The following is a 21,019-nucleotide window of genomic DNA, read 5'->3' as shown; positions in this document are numbered from 1 at the left end:
TCTGTAACCTGCTAAGCGCCTGGATGCCCCAGGGACAAGGCAGCGCTATACAAATAATAAACTAAACTAAATCTAGCATGTCTGTCCCAAATACACAGAAAGAGGTCAGAGCCTTGATAGGCATGGCTTCATACTGTAGACAGTGGATCCCTAACTTCTCATTAATGATAAAAAACAATGTTGGCATTGACAAAAAAGGGCATTTCTTTGCCTTTACCATGGAACATGGATTGCCAGAAAGCTTTTGATCTGCTCAAGACTGTGTTTTGTTCAGCACCAGTTTTGGGCACACCAAATTACGACAAGGCCTTTATTTTTTATGTGCATGAATGTGATGGTTGCACTTTGGCTGTGTTAACGCAGGAACATGGGGGAAAGAATAGACTGTGCAGTTATTTTTCCTCCACGCTTGACCCTGTTGCATGCGATTTGCCGAGATGTTTGAGAGCTGTGGCTGCTGCATCTGTAAAACAAAGTGAGGGTATGGTTCTGGGTCACTCCTTAACCGTGATGGTACCTCACTCTGTAGACGTTCTATTAAACGTTCTATTAAACAGAACGCAACATCTCACATCAGCACGATTAACAAGATACAAACTGATTCTATTTGCACCACATATCCAAATTATGAGATGTTGCTCATTAAATCCAGCCGAACTATTGCCTCTTCCACAAGAAATTGATTGCAGTGACAAAATGTCACATGACTGCCTCTATACCACAGAACAAGAGACTAAGGGCAGAATTGATCTAAGTGATACACCGTTAAAAGTTCTACAAGGGGAGCTGTTTTGTGATGGCTCCTTCAACCTTCCGGATGGTACATCCACTGCTGCTTACGCAATCCCTTCATTAAGCACTATTGTGGAAACCAAAAGAATTCCGCAGAGATTATTGCATTGACTCGAGCTTGTGAACTTTCCGAAGGGCTTAGTGTGAATATATTTACAAACAGTCAGTATACCTTTGGGGTAGTTCACCACTTCAGTCGATTATGGGCAGAGAGAGGTTTCTTGACCTGGCATGGAACTAAGATACAACATGGTACTCTGATAGTTCGGCTACTGTCAGCACTTGCGCTTCCTACCCAGTTAGCAATAATGAAGTGCACAGCACACCAGAAAGTAGTAACAGATGATGTGGGGAGAGGAAATGCTTTTGCTGACAGAATAGCCAAACAGACTGCCACCAATTTGCATTCCAAAATGTATATAACGAAAGAGGTCAATAGCATTGTGTGATAGACATAGGAATTGGTTGCATAAAAGAAATTCAGGCTGATCCCACTCCAGAGGAACTTAAAGTGTGGGCTGAGGGTTGAGCAAGTTTAGAAGATGAAAGTTGTTGGGTAGATAATGGAAAACAAAAATGGATGCTGCACGATGCTTATATGACCGCTATGGTTACGATGGCTCATGGTCCATCTCACATATGTGCTAAAAAGATTTGTAAATTGTTAGAACCTGTCTGGGTTAATGTAAATACCTCGAAAACTGCTGAGCGTTTTGTCCAAAATTGCATGGTATGCTTACAGCATAATGTTGGGAAAGGTACATCGACACCGAGGGGTATTTTTGCCCCACCCCCCTATGCCTTTTGAGGTTATACACTTTGATTTGATCGTAATGGAGCGTTGTCAGAATTATAAGTATGTTCTAGTAGTTATTTGCGCTTTCAGTAAATGGGTCAAAGCTTTTCCTTTAAAAGATGCCACAGCAATGACGACGGTGAAAACCATGCTGAAGGAATATTTTCCTAGGTCTGGTTTACCGAGAGTCATTTGGTCAGACAATGGTCCATATTTTATCGCTGCTGTTTTCCTGCAAGTATGCGCAGGATTACAGATCGATAAACGGTTCAATTCGGACAGACACGCTCAGAGTGTCGGACTTGTAGAACGCCACAACAGTATATTAAAGAATAAGATCGCCACAGTCTGTGCAAATAGCAATGTGAAATGGCCAGATGCCTTACCGATAGCTCTATTGTCCATGCAGATGACCGCACAATCAAAGACAGGGCTCTCTCCTTATGAGATAATCATGGGGAGACCAGCCAATATTTGGAATGTGCATGTCTGCAGCAAGGTATGTCTGCCTCAACTCGCCTCTATTGAACTTTTTGGGCTATTCTTAGCGCGTTAGGCGCGGTAGCCACTTCTCGCTGAAAATCGATTTAAATTACACTCAAAGAAACGCTCGCGCTCACTGCACAGTGCATATGCAGAGGCTTTCCCTCTGTCTTTGCCACAACCTTATGATCGCCATTGCAAGACACGAGACGGTAGCCACTCCAAAATGGCCGCCCGTGCTTCCTGAAGCCTCCCCTCCTCTGTGATTCCCCTCTCGACCAGAGGCGCCGGATGATTGGTTGCTCCACCCTACTTCTCCACCGATCAGGCACCGGGAGGCGTAAGCCGGCCCCTTCAGGAAAGGCCCTGAAGGCAAGGCCAACAACTATCCAGAGACTGTCCCGAGCTGGCCAGAGCCCAGATCCATACCCTCTGCTTGTTTTGAGGCTGTGAGTAACTTATATTTGCCTTAAACTATACTACCTGCTCTATCCCCCCAAACGGCTCTCCTCACTGCCTTTCTAGCACTTGTCATGCGCTGCAGTCACTGCACAGGACATTAAGGCTGCTCAAACTGCCACAACAGTGCGCCACCATAGCCTGCCTCATGTTCACCACACCCTGATGAGCATCACTACTATGCCTACTATGCCCTCTCACCCTCTGGCAATTCACATTGTTGTGTTTTTGCTCATACACTTTTGATCTTGTGTCCCACTGCATTCTAAGTTCATCCTGCTAAATTCGAATCTAGGTACCCTGATTTTTACATTTAATTTGTGTCCCATTGCATTAATGCATCGATTCATGTTTGCATGATTTGATCTAGACTCGCACCCCGTGATAATTGCCATAGCCGTGTCCACATATTTAGGCCCCAGCTTTCTTGGTGCTACCTATACCCAGGTGTTCATGGTTCACCTTATTTTGTTGTGCCTTATAGTCGCTAACGGACCACCTTAACTGTGTTGTGCCTTATGGTCGCTAACGGACCACTTTAACTGTGTTGTGCCTTATGGTCGCTAACGGACCACCTTAACTGTGTTGTGCCTTATGGTCGCTAACAGACCACCTTGATTGTGCTGTGCCCTATTATCACTAACAGACTATGCACTCTAGCTCATACTGTGTTTCGTAAATACCATGCCCTTTATCACCAGGCACAACCCTGGCTTCAACTAGCCACTTGCACTCCACATTACGTCACCCAGCCAGACATCTTAGCAAAATAAGGGAAGTAAATTGCATCAGTGAACCACACCAACTACCATGTGCAGAAACCTAACCTCCCTGACCCTCCTAGCTACAATCATGACCTTTGCTACCTTCAGCACTCGTCCCCCCACAGACAGAAACCTGAGACTCAGGGCAAGACTACCTTGCATATACGAACCCAAAAGAAACAGTACTAACAATACTGCTAGATTCCCATCTATACAGACACACATGGATAAGCAAACTCTAGCCACGACACCTTTAACCCTAACCCCAACTCCTACTCACCTCCACCAAAAGAAACGCCGGAGTCAAAATAAGCATACAGATACACTTGCAACTCATCCTACTCCCAAGAACACCCTATTACTTACTGGAGCCCTTATTAATGCCAGATCCATGGTAGCCCATGCAATTGAAATTGCTGACATACTTAACAACAGCAGCATTGACTTCCTTGCCATAACAGAAACCTGGCTCCACGAGGCAGCAGGACCTTCACTGATGTTAGCCGTACCTGACAACTACCAGATCCATAGAGTAGACAGACCTAATGCTAAAGGCGGTGGCCTAGCAATCATCGCGAAAACCACCCTGCCCATCAGACTCACCACCTCACCCCCATGTGCTTCCTGCGAAGTACTCTCAGCAAAAATGCAACTTTCCAATAACCGCACGCTAACTATTCACTTGATCTACAGGCCCCCAGGCCCCCTGGGAACCTTTGAAGATGACCTTACCACCCTCATAGCGAACAATACCCAAAATCACTCGCAAACGCTGCTGCTGGGCGACTTTAACATCGGCTTTAATGAGCCAGACAATAAAAACACCCTCTCCATAACAGCTATCCTAAATGACCAAGGCCTTACCCAAAAAGTTCTCTCCCCCACACATGCTAAAGGCAGAACCCTTGACTGGGTATCAGAACTCAACTGCAACACAGTCATCACTGCCATCACCCCTCAACTATGGACTGACCACTTTCTAATAAACTTCACTGCCACACTTGACCTCCCCAGCCCTAAAACTATCAAAATGATACCACCACTCCCTACCAGAAGTAAAAAAGACATTTCTACTGAAAAACTCAACCCCCTCCTCCTGCCTACTATTAACGGTCTGAAGGATAACACTGACCCAGACATACTAGTAGACACCTTTAATAAAGCTATGTCTCACGCACTAGACATCATTGCACCTGCAAAACTACGTAAAGCCAAGCAAGAAGCCCACCTCAATGCCTGGTTCACCCCCCAGCTTAAGGACCTTAGAAAGCAGAAACGAAAACTCCAAACTATCTGGCGTAATTCGCCTACCAACGACAACAAAGCTAAGCTAACCCAAGTTACCAAACATTACAAGTCAGAAATTATCAACACTAAAAAAAACGTATTCAACGACAGAATTACCAATGCCAAATCGAATACCAAGCAACTCTTTGCCATCCTCCGGGAAATGGAATCCCCTATCCAACCAACTGACACGGTCCCCAAGGACAAGATATGGTGCACTAATATACAGAATGCCCTATCGAACAAAATCTTCACCCTCCAACTTAAAATAACGAATAAAAAAGCCACCCTCTCTCCTACTGATCAACAAGTGCCTCTAGTAACTGAACCCATTATTATCCCCCTTTTAGCTTTAAACCCATCTCCATCGACACTGAAAAGGCTATCCTCTCACTGAAGCCCTCCAACTGTAAGGGCGACAGCAGCCCAGCTCAAACAATAAAGGACGCTGCCAGAGATTTAGCCCCTTTCATCTCGAAGCTTATCAACTCATCCTTCAAATCCAACACAGTGCAAGCCAACTTAAAAGAATCCTGGGTCCTCCCCCTTCTCAAAAAACAAACCCTTGATCCACGTATCCCAACTAACTATAGGCCTATCACCACGGTACCGTTCCTACTAAAAATTATCGACAGAGTAGCCTATCTCCAAATTCAAGAGTACCTAGAAGCCAATCAGCTACTAGGCTCGCGCCAATCGGGCTTCCGCCCTCTCCATGGCACGGAAACAGCCCTGATAGATCTCAAAACAAAAATGGAGGAATTTAAGGATAATGGGAAAACAGCGCTGCTACTTCTACTGGACTTGTCAGCAGCTTTTGATCTGGTGGATCATGCAGTCTTATGCAACCACCTCAAGCTGGCTGCCAATTTCACAGGAGAAGCTATAGCATGGGTCCAATCCTTTCTAGCCAACCGGACCATGAGAGTGTTCTCCTCCTCCACTTGTGCCGATCCCATCCAAATCACGTGTGGAGTCCCACAGGGCTCCTGTGTCTCACCCACCATGTACAACATCTTCACCAAGCCATTATTCGACAAGTTGGACAGACTGGGCGTCACCTACACTAACTACGCAGATGACACCCAGATCCTCATACCCCTTTCGGGCAACTATGAAGTGGATTTGGCTCTGGTGAATAAAATTTACATCCTCATTCAGGCATGGATGGCCACTCATGGCTTCTGCCTGAACGACGATAAAACCGAAATCCTGCTCCTCGGTTCAGACCACAACCTATCCAAACTCACCCCGGACTATGCCTCATTTAACATTGATAACAATACTATTAAGGTTATGCGCGAGGTCAAAACTTTAGGTTTTTACCTCGACTCAGCTCTCACCCTTAAAAAGCAAGTGAACTCCCTCGCCTCCTCAACCACTTACACGTGTAAACTCATCCGTGCCGCCAGTCCCTTCCTGTCCAGTGCCAGCTGCCTCATCCTGGCCAATGCCCTTGTCATGTCCAGACTGGACTATTGCAACGCCTTATACTCAGGTGCAAATAAGTCAGTCACTGACAAACTCCAGAGACTACAAAATAACGCTCTTAGAGCAGCTCTGAACATCCCACGCAGAGAGCATATCTCCAAACACCGTACAGAAGCCCACTGGCTAAAGATAAAGGACAGAATCCTCCTTAAAACTATTTCCCTCACTTCTAAATGCCTCAACAATCAAGCACCCCCCGTACCTAGCGGAAAGAATCAATTGGAGACCCTCGAACCGACTGACGAGATCTACCAACACCTTCCTACTGGAAGTCCCTAGATTCAAACTTACCACGGCGGGCGGAGCGAGCTTCCCAGTTAGAGCTGCACAATCATGGAACACACTCCCATCTGACCTTAGACGGCCTTTACCCTACTCTAGATTCAGATCCTATGCTCTCAAATGGCTGCATAACACCGACTCGCAACAATCCTCATCCTAGCGGAAACATCATAACCTGTTAAGATGTTATTCTTATGCGCTTACCCCTTGTTATTCTATATGTATTGTATCACCTTGTACCACCCATTATAAGCGACCACTGTTTTTCTTCTGTAATAGCCTGTGTCAGGCTCTGTAACCAAGTCTCAAGTCTTCTTGTATTGTTGCGCCCAGATGCCCGCGGGCTTGGAGCGCATTACCAAATAAACAAACAAACAAACAAACCTAAACCTAAGCGGCTAAAAGATGAAGAGCATTTGCTCCTTTCTGAGTACTGTGACCATTACTCCCAGTAAAATATGAGGGTCCAGGCCGACTCCGACCTGGGGACTGGGTGCTTATAAAATCTTTTGAAAGAGCCACCTGTCTCGCACCTCGATGGAGAGGACCGCACCAAGTCCTCTTGGCAACACAGACCGATGTACGAGTGGAAGGGAAGAGACACTGGATGCACACAACGCACATCAAGAAGATTCCTTTTCCTCTGCCCCACGACAAAGGGGAAGAGAAGGAGATTGTTCACTTTGATACTCATCACAAGCATGTTTCGTCTACGGAAATCTTTCCTGAGCCCATGGGGCCTGGGGAGACTGCTGCTTTGCCTTCAAGTTCTTCTTTGAATCTTTCTTCACCGTTGAGCAACCTTGCTTCCGATTCATCACTTCTTTCAGGAAGCGACAACACTCTGTTCGCAGATCTGCGTCCGATACACCGAATTTACAGCACAGCATTGGCTGTGCCTACAAGCAATCATTGTTGAGCCAGTCCCTTGTCACTCGTTCGCTGAAAAATAAATAAGGAGGTAGGGATGGGCAAAGTTACCTTCATGCAAGATAGGCCACGTGGTAGGAGCCATCGACGGATGAACTAAAAGAGCCTAACGGAGAGGCTTCTAAACAGACTCTGAGAAACAATGTCTTTTCCTAAATCCACTTGAACGGAGGAAGATATTGGTCTCGTGGATGATAAAGAATCTGTTCATCGAAGATCATGGTCCCTGAGGACCCACTGCTTTTTAATCATAGTACTGGTCTGTTTAATAGTTATATTCACGCTTGGGTTCTGGTACATAGAAAGGGTGCATCCACTTGATAAACTGTTACCCACTGAAATAATCTCCACTGTGTCTACACCTTTCGTGCATCTGCACACGCTTCCTTCTCGAGACTTCCAACATAGACAGGTTTACCATAATAACACTCTCTTAATGATCATGAATGCGACCCATGTGATTCTGAACAGAACTAGTTGCTGGGTGTGTTCACATTTGCCACAACATGGGGAAAAGGGACTTGGCAGGTATATTCATCCTCTTCCTTGAACGACTGCATGCTATGCCTTGCTCAGGGCATTATTCTTTGGTCATTGGAATGATAGTATTTCTGGGAACTTCGATGGGACTAATCTAAATGAGTTTGAAAAGCGAGTCCTAACAACTCTGGGATGTTCTCTCTTTGCAAATAGAAGCAAACTCAATGTTGCTTCTATTAGGTCTTGCGATAGACTAGACCTTTTCAGTCATTGATTTCCTTCCTGATGGCTCCCGTGGGCAACCGAGATGCCATGCCTCCTTCCTATACTATTAATCATAGTCCCAACTGTTTCTTTCTGTATACAAAGGGAATGTTCTCAGCCATTGGGTACATTCGAGGGTTGTACTAACATTGCAAATCTAACCAGTGAAGACAAACCTTTGTATGTAGGACACCATGTTTACTTTGTTTGTGGCAATGAGGCCTATCCTTGGTTACCCAGATATTGGCAGGTTACTTGGGTATCTTGTTACCAGGGATATATATGTGGCTGACACCACTGAAGTCTCTAGAGCTTGTCCAAGGCGGGATGAGAATGGGGACAGATAATGAATTCCGAGGATATCAGAAGACTAGCAAGGGTACTGGAAAAAAAACACTAATAGGACCACAGCAATTAGATTAGTGGCCCTCCAAAATAGGATGGTGTTAGACGTCATCCTAGCTGAGCGTGGTTGGGTAAGCAAATTGGTAGGATCCGCATGCTGTGTTTTTGTACCTGACTCCTCCCCTACTATATTCAAGGCAATACAAAATCTACATACTTTGAGTACTGAAGTACATGTCCCGAGGGAAACTGGAATTTTAGTGCTTGGTTCTGGGACTTGTTACGATTATGGGGTTGGAAACTCTTTGCAGTCCTAATGATAGTTCTTGGCGTTCTACTGTTTTGTTGTTGCTGTGTACAATGTCTCCCTCCATATGTTCGATGTTAGTAGGATATTGTACACAATCGATAGGTACACTAGGACCAAAAGGTACATACGTCCAAGGAAACTGCTAATGCATTAGTAATGAAGGATATTACTATCCAGGAACTCATGGAGATTGATATTTCTGAAGAAATGTGATTCAGGATGTACGGACATTAGGGCATGGGTTTTTCAATAAAGCAAATGTTTGAGTAATGCTCTTGGCTTAGGCCAAAAGGAGGATTTGTTAAACTGTATTCGTATAATTCCACCTTGTTATGAATATTGACCTGAACCCATTCGCGTTGCACAGAAAACCACGTTTGAAATGCTCGGATTTCTGATCAACTTCGCTGCCATTTTAAGAACTATCCACCATTTTGATTTTAACTCTTGCTTTATGTCCTAAAAAGTTGGCCACATGCCAAGCCTGTTTGGATCTACTTTTCAGGCTTCAGTTTGGCAAAATACATACCATTGGGAGGGTTCATAACTGTGTATTAAAGAATTTAGAGTATGGCAGGGAAAGCAGCGCACTCACATGGAATCCCGTACTCTGGGCACTTGTTACCTCATACATGCACCAAACATCCTGAGAAGCATGCCATGGAGATAGGAAAGATAGACACATCACAACAAAGCATTAATTGTGACACAATGAAATCAAGGACCACCTTATGTGCTACTGTCAATATTTCTACACTGTACACAAGCTTTTAGGCACAAGGATTTTGTCAATTGACTGAGGACACCGAGATGGAATGTCTTGTGATGATCGTAACAGAGACAATGGCAGATAAAAACATGCTAAATCTTCACATATTTAGGGTCACTGCTCAAAGGATTACACTTGTGGAACCCGCTGTTTTTTTAAGCGCCATGAACACAAAAGCCAGCCACTCCAGAAAAAAAAGCCACATGGCGCTGGGCGCATCCCAGTAGCTTAGTTTAAAAATATGTTTGTATAGGGGTAGCAAGGGAGACCACAGGGGTAGCAAGAGTGACCATAGGGGTCACACCTGCAACCCATGTGACCCCCAAATGACGTCCCTGGAGACGAGGAGAACAACTGAGAATAATCAACTGATATAGTAAGCAAAATTGAAAGAGCACCATAGCAAAAGAAAGATAAGGGGGATGTGATGCATGCTTTTTGGATGAGTGCCACTGTTTGCAAACGAAAGCAAAATCCATAATTTTTCCAGGGACTCCAGAGGGCTTATTCTGACATGTGCGCATCTGTCAATGTAAACTTGCCAGTTGAAAACGGAACAGTACCAAAATGTCGGCCCCAAAATGTTGACCATTTCATTACCACGCCTTTGCGCGGCAATGAAATGCCGACCCCCACTACATCAACTAATGGGAGCGGGGGTTGCGGGGTGTCCCCCGCTCCCTTTTGTCGGTGTAGTGGGGGTCAGGGGTTGTGGGGGTCTTCCCCGCTTCCATTAGATGGGAGTCGGCGATAATAAGTAAAAATAAATAAATAAAAGGGCACAGCAACGCCAGTTTAGGCCCACGTTAGTGTGCGAGAATGATTGTGGGGGATGCCGGGCACAGTGATCTATGTGATCACTGCACCGCCCATAATGGGCGTCAGCAATTTAATTGTCGACATTATGGGCGGCGCAGCGATCACATCGATTGTTGAAATGCTGATCTGATAAGTCATTTATAACGTGCCTGTACACAAGTGTTTCTAGGCACGACAGTGTTTCCATCTAGTACACACAGACTGGGGGGTGGGCACTGACTTATGCGTGTGTGGCATGAAGTACGAATGTGCGTGCACATGAACAGTATTAATTTACTATTTGTCTCCACTACCCATATCTACTTTAATTACTAGCATGAGTGTCTTATATGTCTGTGTTTAAAGTTTTAATGATCATAGTTTGAGATAATAGGGTGGCACCTAGAGTGGCCAATCAGATTCCAGGACACGCCTATGCTAGTACAGCCAGAGAGAGTGGCGATTATGGCCATTAATATCCCAGAACAATGTGTGGGCTGCTGGTTAGAGCGTGTGAGCTGATTCACTAGACAAACAAAAAACATTATGAATGACAATGCTGCCAATTAATTTGTGATGGAAGTCCCTTATCCATGTCCATGGCAGAGGATAAGGCAATGAATAGGAAAGAGAACTGGGAGAGGAACGAAAAAGATCAGTGCTGCTTAGTGGAAAGTGGAGATGAGTGAGGTGGAGGCGCCATAACTGGCAATGTTAGCCAGCCGAGGAGGTGCCAGCAGCCAGTGTGGAACATGTTCATTCACCAGTGAATTAAGCCTGCACTCTGGGCCATTCGAGAGCTACTGCTGTTGCTGATATTTACCCCCTTTTCGTATTAGCTAATAACATATTTATGAAACGTCTCTACTTTAGCTTCAGAGTGAGGTGAGTAACTAATGGTCAGAAAATATCCCAGCACCCAGGTGCTGCTTCACGAGCGCCCATTTTGACAACTGCATTGTATGAAGGGAAGGCAGTGCAACTATAATGCAAGCCATGTGGCCTCACAGCAACTTAACTGCTTTGTCCGAAAACAGCTTGCAGATCAGTGGACCTGAGCAGCCTGAGCAGCCACACAGTGCAGGGATCACATTAAAAAGGGGGGTGCAACACAAGTTCACAAAGTTGAGGATTTCATCAGGAGACGAGGGCCAAGACAAAATAGACCCCTTTTGATTGTATATAAAATCAGGGAAACGATGAGCTACCATGAGCAACTTTCCATAGCAGGTCACTCAATGTCATTTGACTAATCTATTTAGTCTGGAGAATGGGTGTCAAGGCAAGATGTCCCCAAATATCACGTACTGCCAAATCCATCATGCACCGACGAGTTGTGTACCCAGATGGCCCTTATTGAGAGCGCAACGCCAATTAACAGAAAATAAAGTTGCAAAATGCCAAGCCACACGAGCAGTGAGTAAATAAAGGAACAGATAACATAGCGGCGTCATTTTCTTACCTCCAATGACGGCTGCATTACTTCCATCGGCGCTGCTGCCATCAGCTGTAAACACAAAAAGCCAAGTGTTAATGGGATGTAAAGAGTCAGGAAACAGTAACTCTGAGGACCCTGCAGTGCAGTAGAGTTGGACATGCTTGGGGATGGAGCATTGGGTTGAGCATGTTTAGCAACTGTGCATGCATACATAATAGCGATTAAATCAGATGACATTTTCTTGGGACTGGATCATGTCAAGACGATAGGAGAGGTGACCGATCGCTACAGCTGTACCTACTTGAATCAGGGAGCATATTGGAGCAAGGAGGATATATGTTATTGAAATGACTCGCTGTATGAAAATATAATGGTTTCACTTCCATTCCAGGATCTTGATGTCATAAGTGCATGGGCAGCAGGAGGGGCACTGAGGCATTGTGCGACAGGATTACTAGAGTAATGGCATAAAAGCTGCTAGAGTCAAGTATAAATAAAAGCCCACTAGAGTTGTGTTTGTAAGGTATTTTAAGATATGAACAATAGCAGACTTGGACGTAGCTTGCAGAAAAAACAGCAAAAGCTGTATATCCAAAAAAACACAGAAGAAGGAACATGCAAACGTGTAAAAAGTAGATCATTTCTCCTATTAATGTATAATTTGATTATCCAATATACATAAGATTGCCCTAAGGACCACAACATATAAACAGTAAGAAGTCAAATAGTGTGTGGGGTGCATTCAAAGGCCCCAAACTTAAGTCCCCTTCACATGAAAGACTGTTTTTTTCAACACTGACACATAAACGGCTTTGCTTGCTGCTGCAGGTGAAAACTAAAAGGTCCCTTTCACCTGAAAAGCAGGATTTTTAAAAACTGACACCAAAAACAGCTTGACATGTGTATTTGCAGTTTAAAGATGAAAAATGTATCCCTGCTAACATTTGAAAAGAAAAGCCCACTTTGTTTCCATGGAAAGGTTTCCGTCGGTCCATGACAAACCCTTTTGGCTTGTGGGTGGACAAACCTCACAAAGAAATCCCCCACTGCAAGTCTGGACGTTACATGCTCCACCTAATTACAACTGCAGTAAAGTGTGTACTGCGGAAAGTGTGGAAAACCCAGTGTTCCCCTTACTTGCTTGCTCTGAAGGCAGTGATGGCAGGACAATTCCCCTTGGCTGGAGCATGATCAAAATGTATGCAAATGGGGGCTAAAACATAAAATAGCCTCAAAAAAACTCTGGTCACAGGCTGGGCCAGGGAGACAGGTGGCTGGATGAAACAGAGCTCCCATTTGCTGATCATACAGATTTACAATTACATTTTTCTTAGGCCTTTTTCCAAGCAACCATAAGGCATATTTTCTTCATTCATGTACCATTTGTTCCGTAATTTCTGGGCAATTTTGGTGATAAGAAATTCATGTACCTACGAGTTAGGGAACTGTAATGGCCAGTTAAACTAGGCTCCTTGCTTATCTGAAAATGTCGAATGGGTAAAATTAGGTATATGGATAGGAATTTAAATGTTCATAACTGTTATGCTGTCTGTGAAAAAGGCAGAAAATTGATAAACGGCGGTGCAAAACGGCGCGGACATGGCTGTCTTATTTAATTCCCCATTATTAACTGAAAAGGGATTATGAAAGTTATTGGTAAAATTATGAAGTTTTACCACAAAATTAGTTTTTGCCAAAAATTTGACATGAGAACAAATGGGGCTTGTAAATTAAGCTGCCATATGTCTGCTCCAGACTCTTAAACCAATCCGTAGAGAGGCTGGAGTGGGGAGGAGAGAGAAGGGCAACTGTCCAACCCTATTTGTGTGAAGTCTTGCAGGGTACTCCCCCAAGATTGTACAATTGGTGGTGTCATCACTGCTATACAAGGAGGACTGCACTAGAAGGAAGGGACAGCTGCTGAATTGTATCATCAAAAGAGTGCTGCTGCAACTTACCATCTGACAGCAGCAAGGACACACCAGAGGAAATTGCTAAGGGTGCATCTGGGTGGAGTGGTCTATTGCTACGAAGGCCTAAATGTGAACTGGGTCCTATGGTGGAGCGCAGGAGCCATCCTTAAGAGTCGATTGACCAGACCCCTGCCCTATATTTCCAGTGTCCTGAAACGCAGCTGGCTTTCCTAAAATGTAAACAGAACTGAGACGTGGGAAACAAAAAGATGGGGAATCTGCTTGCCCTAAATACTTTCCCTGTATGATGGGTTGGGGGGGGCAGAGGGAGGGGGAGACTGCATAGATCCTTAGCCTACTTAACTGAAAAAGATTAATTTAATTAATTCCCTATTTAGTGGAACACTGAAGGGTGATTTTTGTTAAATTCGAAATTAACAAAGTTCACTTCCCAGTGTGCACTGAAAAACTATAGTCTATAATTTAATTGAGTAATCATTTTTGTCCTGTTGACCCAGACTTATTTAAGGAAGAGGGGTGTCTTTGTTCTTTAATCAGTCCAATCTTTTTGTCCAACTTTCCCCAACTTTCCCCTAACAAAGGCATATAAGTGGGGTGGGGAGGGGGCTGAAAATCCTGAATTCTGGAATCATCCCAATTGTTAACATCCAACTTCCCCAACACAGGCTTTTCACTGGATGGGGCGCTTGAAATCCAAATTCCCAAGTCCTTCCAATTTTTCTGTTCGACTTCCCCAACACAGACCAAAGTTGGGGGGCTGGGGTGGGGTCTGAAAAACAAACCGCTAAATCAACTTGTGTTTATTTTAAACACAAGATTTGGGTGACATCATAATTGCCATATGTATGTGTACCATTTTTAAACCCTACTGCTAGACTTTTAAGCCTGCAGGAAATTCAAAATTGCACATCACTACATTTATAATTGTTTTGGTTATTGATCAGTTTAATTATTTCTTGAAGTGAAATTTGTAGAATGTAAAGAATTGTGATTTGTGTTTTTTTAAAAACTAATTTGTGTAATTGATTTGTGTATCAAGAAGTTATTGGTGAGCCAAAAAGAAGTTGGTGTGTGTATTTTTGCGATTTCTATTACTTTTTATTTAAATAAATACAAATATATTTCCTGTACACCGGCCTGGTTCTTGGCTCATTCGCATCTCATTGGTAGGGATCCAAGGGGCATGATATGTGTCTCAATTAAGGCTGAATAAAAGAATCCATTAAATAGTTTGTTGTGCGACACCTTCAGTGGGGAAGGAAGCTGAGGATGGCCTCTCAATAAACGTTACAAGTGCGAGCGATTAAATGTTACACCTGGCTATGTAGTTACCACGATCAACAACTACCACTGAAGTAAATGGATCTAGCCTCAATTAAATGTCCCCATTAGGGCTACTACGGACGCTACTCTTGATCAAAAATAGAAGGCGCTAAAGCCATCATTATGCAATTGTTTCAGGTCCTGCACAGAACAATAGAAAAATAAATGCCGTTCAATCGAATGCTGTTTAGCAGCTTCATTACAGGCTGAATGCAAAGAAGGGGTTATTTAATATCAAAGAAAATGATGATCAAATTCTCGCAGTGCAGGTAATGGAAATCTTTTGTTAAGCTTATTTGTTTGATCACCAACAAATCCATGATAAGTAAACGAAAATCGTATACGAGTTCCAAAGTTACTCTTGAAAGCATGCAATATATCTTAGATACAATTTTAACATGAACTTGAGAGGGATAAACGTGGTCCAGAACACGCGTCATGCATTTACACAAACAAGTTGATAAACCTTTTTTTTTTCTTCCATAAGAAACAACAATATCTTTCATGGAATTGGTGACATCACCGAGGACATAGGTTTGTTCATTTGAAATACTTTTTTGTAGGTCTTCGATTACATGCATATTCCCCTGACAAAGGTTCTCCACGTGGTGGGGGTAGTTAATCGCACCACCCAGCTCACCGCAATAAAGGTCTGTGCACAGATGTTTCAAGTGCGCCAAGCAACAACATTTTGCGTTTGCATTGTGCTGCGGAAAGTAAGTTGAGGCATGCGGTTTTCTGCCACATAGCAGAAGAAAACATATAATTTATATAATGAACTATGAATGAACTAAAGCATAGGGGAACTTGTAAAATGTGCGGAGTTAGTTTCTACTTTAGGAGGAGAGCATGCAAAGTTTAATACATCAGTCAACCCAATGACACCCTAGTTTGCTCGCTCGCAGACTTGCATTCTGTGGCAAAGTCTTTCAGCATTGTGAGGTTTTGACAAGAATGATTGCTGTGCTGTTTTAGAATCTCTCGACACGTGTTTCACCACTTAAGATCCAATGGTTCATCAGGAGAGCTAGTCTACATCGCTCGTTCTAAAATGGACAAAAATAATTCATGATAATAACTAAAAAGAGTAATATCCCTTCCTTCAATCTTTGTGTTAATCGTACTATTTCAAAATGTTCAGATTTTGTCACAAAAATGTGCATTTCTCTTAGTTTGTGTGAATTAAACACTCTACACAAGAACATTGTCAGATTATTATTTGAACTTTGACTCACCTTAAAATTTCCTAAATTTAACCAACAGTTCTGCCACTGGATGGCGCATTTGAGAATATCCCTCCCAAACAGCAGTCCAATTTTACAGTGTGGCTGCCACTCTCTTTAAGATCAAGCTCTGCCAGACAACCAGAAACGATTAACATCACTAGTGGAATCGCCAAGGGTAATGCTTTGATAGTCTGCACACCTCTTTATCTTTCAGCATTGGATGGACTTTACTAATCCAATTAACAGTTTTTAGCGCACACGCATTCTATGTCTTGGCACCTTGGTTTGTTACATAACATGTTGGTCTTTCCAGAATTTTAGGGAGTGGTAACGGTAACTCCAAGTGTTGCGCAAGGCGGTGTAAATGATGTATCGCTGTCCAGTGTTATATTGTGTAAACAGAGCGTGTCCCAGAGCCAGGAGCAGTGCTATAACACACAATGAGTGTCCCCCCCTGCGAGCCATGTTGAGCCCCTACCACCAGCTTGGCAATAAAGCACAGCTGCACCAAACTACAGGCATGCCTGTAGCAAAACATGCATGCATAATGCGCTGGAAGATCATGCTGCCGCAGGGGCCCGCTGCACACTGTACGAGGGCAAAGATGCGAGTAGGTATTTTAATCAAACCTTCAATCTTTCATCTAGCATAGAACCAAGGGAGCTGTGCCTGGCTCCCTAGTCCTGGCACTCTAATGTACCAGCCAAATGAGTGCATGGGTAGTGATATTATGCACAATTCTGATACCATAACAAAACTCGTTCATGTTGGCCCTGCAGTAAATCCCACTATCTTCATGTAAGAACATTCTCCTGTTGGCTCCGACCTAAATGTCAGAAACTATCTACCACAACAGGAAGAAAACATGTTATTGCTGCTGCACAAATGCTTGCCCAACCCCCGCATTACCATGTGAGAATATTCTTCATGTTGACTTTGCCCTCAACACAAGTAAAACATGCAATGTCACAGTACGATAACATTTATTTGCTGACTGCATAAGTGCCCCACCCGACAACCTACATCATATTGGCCTTGTCCATGCAGGTAGAAAATGCCAAGCTACAGAAAGAAAGTCTGCCTGCCCCATTGTGCTAGAAACACAACCCAACCTACCTCAAACCCACTTCCATGTAATAACATTGTTCAAGTTAGCTTTGCCCAGTAATACTAGTAAAACATGAAAGAAAAAGTCCATGCTCCAATGCCCTTTCCCTGGGCCCCAACCGTGCACGCACACATTTATACCGATTTATCCACCAGCCACTTACCCAGTGGTGACTGGTGACATTTTCAATGTGAGGGGCGTAAACATTACCCTCAAATATGCCACAGCAATAGAGCATAGCCAGGGAGCCACAAACCAACGATAAGGGGTTGGAGGATCACCCCCTGAGAAACAGTTTCTAATGTTGCATTATACATGTCCATGATGGCTGCACCAATATATGCCAATATTCCCATATAAGAACATACTCATGTTTGTTTTGTGCATAATGCTAGTGATGATACTATAGGAAATTCTGTCCAGGCTGGCTCCTTCAATAAATGTCAGTATGCCCACGTGAGGACACACTCCTATTGACTTCACCATTAAAAGTGCCATGCCACAATAAGGAAAAATGTCCAAACTGGCTGCACCAAAATGCCAGTCTAGCCACGTAATTGCACTTATCATGGCTACTTTATCATAGAAGCCCAGAAAACAAAATGCCATGCCAATGTAAGAAATAGCTAGACTGGCTGCAGTGAAATGGCAGTCTAATTATGCAACAATACATTATCATGCTTGCATTTTTATAGATGACCTGTGAAAAATAATGCAATGCCACAGCTATACATGGCTAGACTGCCCATACAAAAATGGCAGATAAGCAGGTTATAACACTTATCATGCTTGCTTCATCATAGATGCCCAGTATAACATATAATGGCACAGCAGGATATGGCTAGTCTGGTTGCACGAAAAGAGCAGTCTTGATATGCAATACCATAGATCATGCTTGTTTTATCATGATTGGATGCTCATTACAAATATCAGCCCACATTAAGAAATGGCTATACTAGCTGCCTCAAAATGCCAGTCTACCCACATAATAACATATTATGCATGCTATATCATGGATGGAAAATTAAATGCTGTTGAAACGCTTCCTCCTCACTCTGCTATCCCTTGCCCGGCTGAACTCTGGTGTCATTAGTCTCCCCGAGAGAGCACAAAAGACATTTAGGGAATGCATGTGAAGGAGAGTGAGAGAAAGAAGCGTGAAGTATTAATCAGATAGTAAGAGGTGGTGACGGGGCAAAAAAAAAAAAAGAGATGGGGTGAGGTATAATAGGTGAACATTACCGGTAAACGGATGGGCAAAGAGGAAAGGGATACTGGGGTGTGTGGCAAATCGAAGGAATTCCTTAGTTCTCCCAAATTGTGGCCCGCCCTCCCTGTGAGGATAAGGAGGCAAGCCCGCTCCGCAATATCCTCCCTAGGGGTTCAGGCAAGTGTGACCTCACTGGTAGAGACTCCTCCTTTGGGGACAATGACTCTGTTTTCCATAAAGAACTCCCTAATGCCCTCCACGTGATGGCTTATATGGACTTGGCGGAACTACCAGGAGATTATATGTTGCATGATCTAAATGAGGATGAAGTGAACCAATATAATTGCCTAGATGAAAGCTATCCCTTTAAATGAGAACTCACAAGGGACTGTACCAAGGGGGTTGAAAAGGAACAGCTCACCACTGAGAAGGAGAGCAGAGAGCCGAGAGAGACAGGCGTAGCTCCCTGTGCATAATACGATTGAAGGAGGTGAAGCTGGTGTGGTGCGTGGAGCGAGTGTAATTCGAAACGGCTCTGAGATGACAGGGTGAGAGTCACTGTGAGAAATGCTGGGAGGCCCGCATATGAGAAGAGGAGAAATCTAAGGGCCCTCGAGTAGAGAGCTTGGTGGTGGCATGACCAATGGAGAAGAGTGGTGGGCAACCGGCCCATGCAACAATGCCGACACCATCATTGAGAGAAAGGAACTCTCAAACAGATCCAACGCAGCACTGGAGCTGACTGCCTATGAAGCGAACCCTGCAGAGAGTGAACCGTAGAGCAGACAGGAAGCGGAGGAAGAAAGAAAACCCCTTCAGGTACCAGAGATGTTACCCCGCAGTGCAGAAGGTAACAAAGGGAACGGGTCTCCGGCAAAACACCCAGAGGAAAGTATTATAAGCAGAAAGACACTCATCCAGTACCCACGAAAGAAGAGTGGGAAACAAATTGATAAATCAAAACTATGTCAGCGAGATACAGAGAAATATAAAAATCACAGAGAGTGAGAGTAATAGAACTGGAACTCTATTACAGTGGGAAAAGTTAAAGAATACCCAATACCCAAACAATAAGCACAAGGCGATAACAGAGACAGACATTTGGGAACCAAGTCCTATTAGGGTAACAAGGATACATCGTACATAGGAAAAACACTTTGGGAAGCTGTGAAACATAACTATTTGATGACCAACCAAGAGAGAAGGATAATATACCAGATCACTATGTCTGAGGGAAGGAATCTTACAAGGACCAAAAAACCACATAAGAGATAAAAAGGAGAAAATGACAATCCCTGGAGGGAGTTACAGAAATTAATTAAACAAGTCAAAACAGACTATTCACATATGGTCTACTAAAGAGAACCTTAAAATCCAGAAAGCACCTGGACGAAGACACGGCATTCAGGAGAAGGGAGTCATTCGCCTGATCTTTGTTGGTTATTATAGTGGTAGGGTCAGGTAGGTTAGATTTGGACTGCTGACTGATTAATTTTGACTATTAATCACAACTGATGAGCACCTTATTTAGTAAAGTAGTCAGTAACACTCCATAGTGATAGGGAAAGATAGGCCTTATTCTATTGTTTGATAAAACACTTGGTAAAATGTCCTTACATAGTCTCCATACTCCTTCTGGGCCACCACAGGTGTGATAGAGAGAGAGAAAAGAGGGAGAGAGAGAGAGACTGATATGGATTCAGATTAGAAGTGATGAAGAAAAGTACAAACACAGTAGGAGAGATGTGATGAATTTAGGAGAGAGAGACACTAGGGAAAAGTGACGAAAAAGAATGGGACAATGTAAGAGCAGGTATTAAAGTGAGAAACAAGGTCTGAAACAAAGGAAGATGTGAGAGAGAAGAAATAGAGCGAGGCGGTAGAGAACCAGAGAAATCAATGGCAGAGTGGGAAAGACAACAAAAGTTGGAATGAGTGGTGAGAAAGACAAACACAGCTGATACACATGTCCATGATCCGGAGAATGCCTGACGGGCTCAAAATTCCCAATTTCCCATGTTCCAATGTAGTGAGATATGTGGGAGCGGTTGGAAGAGGTGCATGTCCTATGGAAATTGCACTCCTCATTGGCATACCGACAGCACAAGTATTTGAAATGTACAGTCTGTAGCAGAGGAAGTCTGATGGGCATTCTCACCAAGCACATCCATTCCGATAGGTGTGCTCTACTGGCATGTGTATTCTGATGGGCATTTGCACTAAACACATGTATTCTGATGACTTTCCCATCTCCTTAGGCATGCATACCTTTGCACCTTTTCTCATGGCACATGCACTGTGATGGACATATCCTCCTGAAACCTGAATTCTGATGGGCATATGCCCCTAACACATGCACTGTGATCTGGAATTGTAAAAAGGAAGTGTATTTGAGTGATTGCACTCAACACCAAGGTGCACTTCCTCTGGAGACCTCTGTGTTTTCCAAAGTCTACTTGACTGCTGCCACTAGAGGGCTTTTCTGATACAGACCAAACGTGACTGAACAGTAAGACCCTACCTTTTCCAG

At 43.7% G+C, this 21,019-nt stretch overlaps 1 protein-coding gene across 1 annotated transcript in view; it reads right to left on the bottom strand.

Moving 5' to 3' along the window:
* Window positions 1–21,019, bottom strand: part of LOC138489133 (glycophorin-C-like) — a 246,187-nt gene that overhangs the window by 35,399 nt on the left and 189,769 nt on the right. Inside the window, exon 2 of the mRNA XM_069616768.1 lies at window positions 11,713–11,757. Coding sequence (XP_069472869.1) covers window positions 11,713–11,757 — 45 coding nt within the window. The remainder of the gene's footprint in view (window positions 1–11,712; window positions 11,758–21,019) is intronic.

This window comes from Ambystoma mexicanum, chromosome 9, assembly GCF_040938575.1.
Source record: "Ambystoma mexicanum isolate Mex_15411 chromosome 9, UKY_AmexF1_1, whole genome shotgun sequence".
NCBI lineage: Eukaryota > Metazoa > Chordata > Amphibia > Caudata > Ambystomatidae > Ambystoma > Ambystoma mexicanum.
Note: the sequence above shows the minus strand (reverse complement) of the source record. Positions and strands in the feature narration are given on the sequence as shown.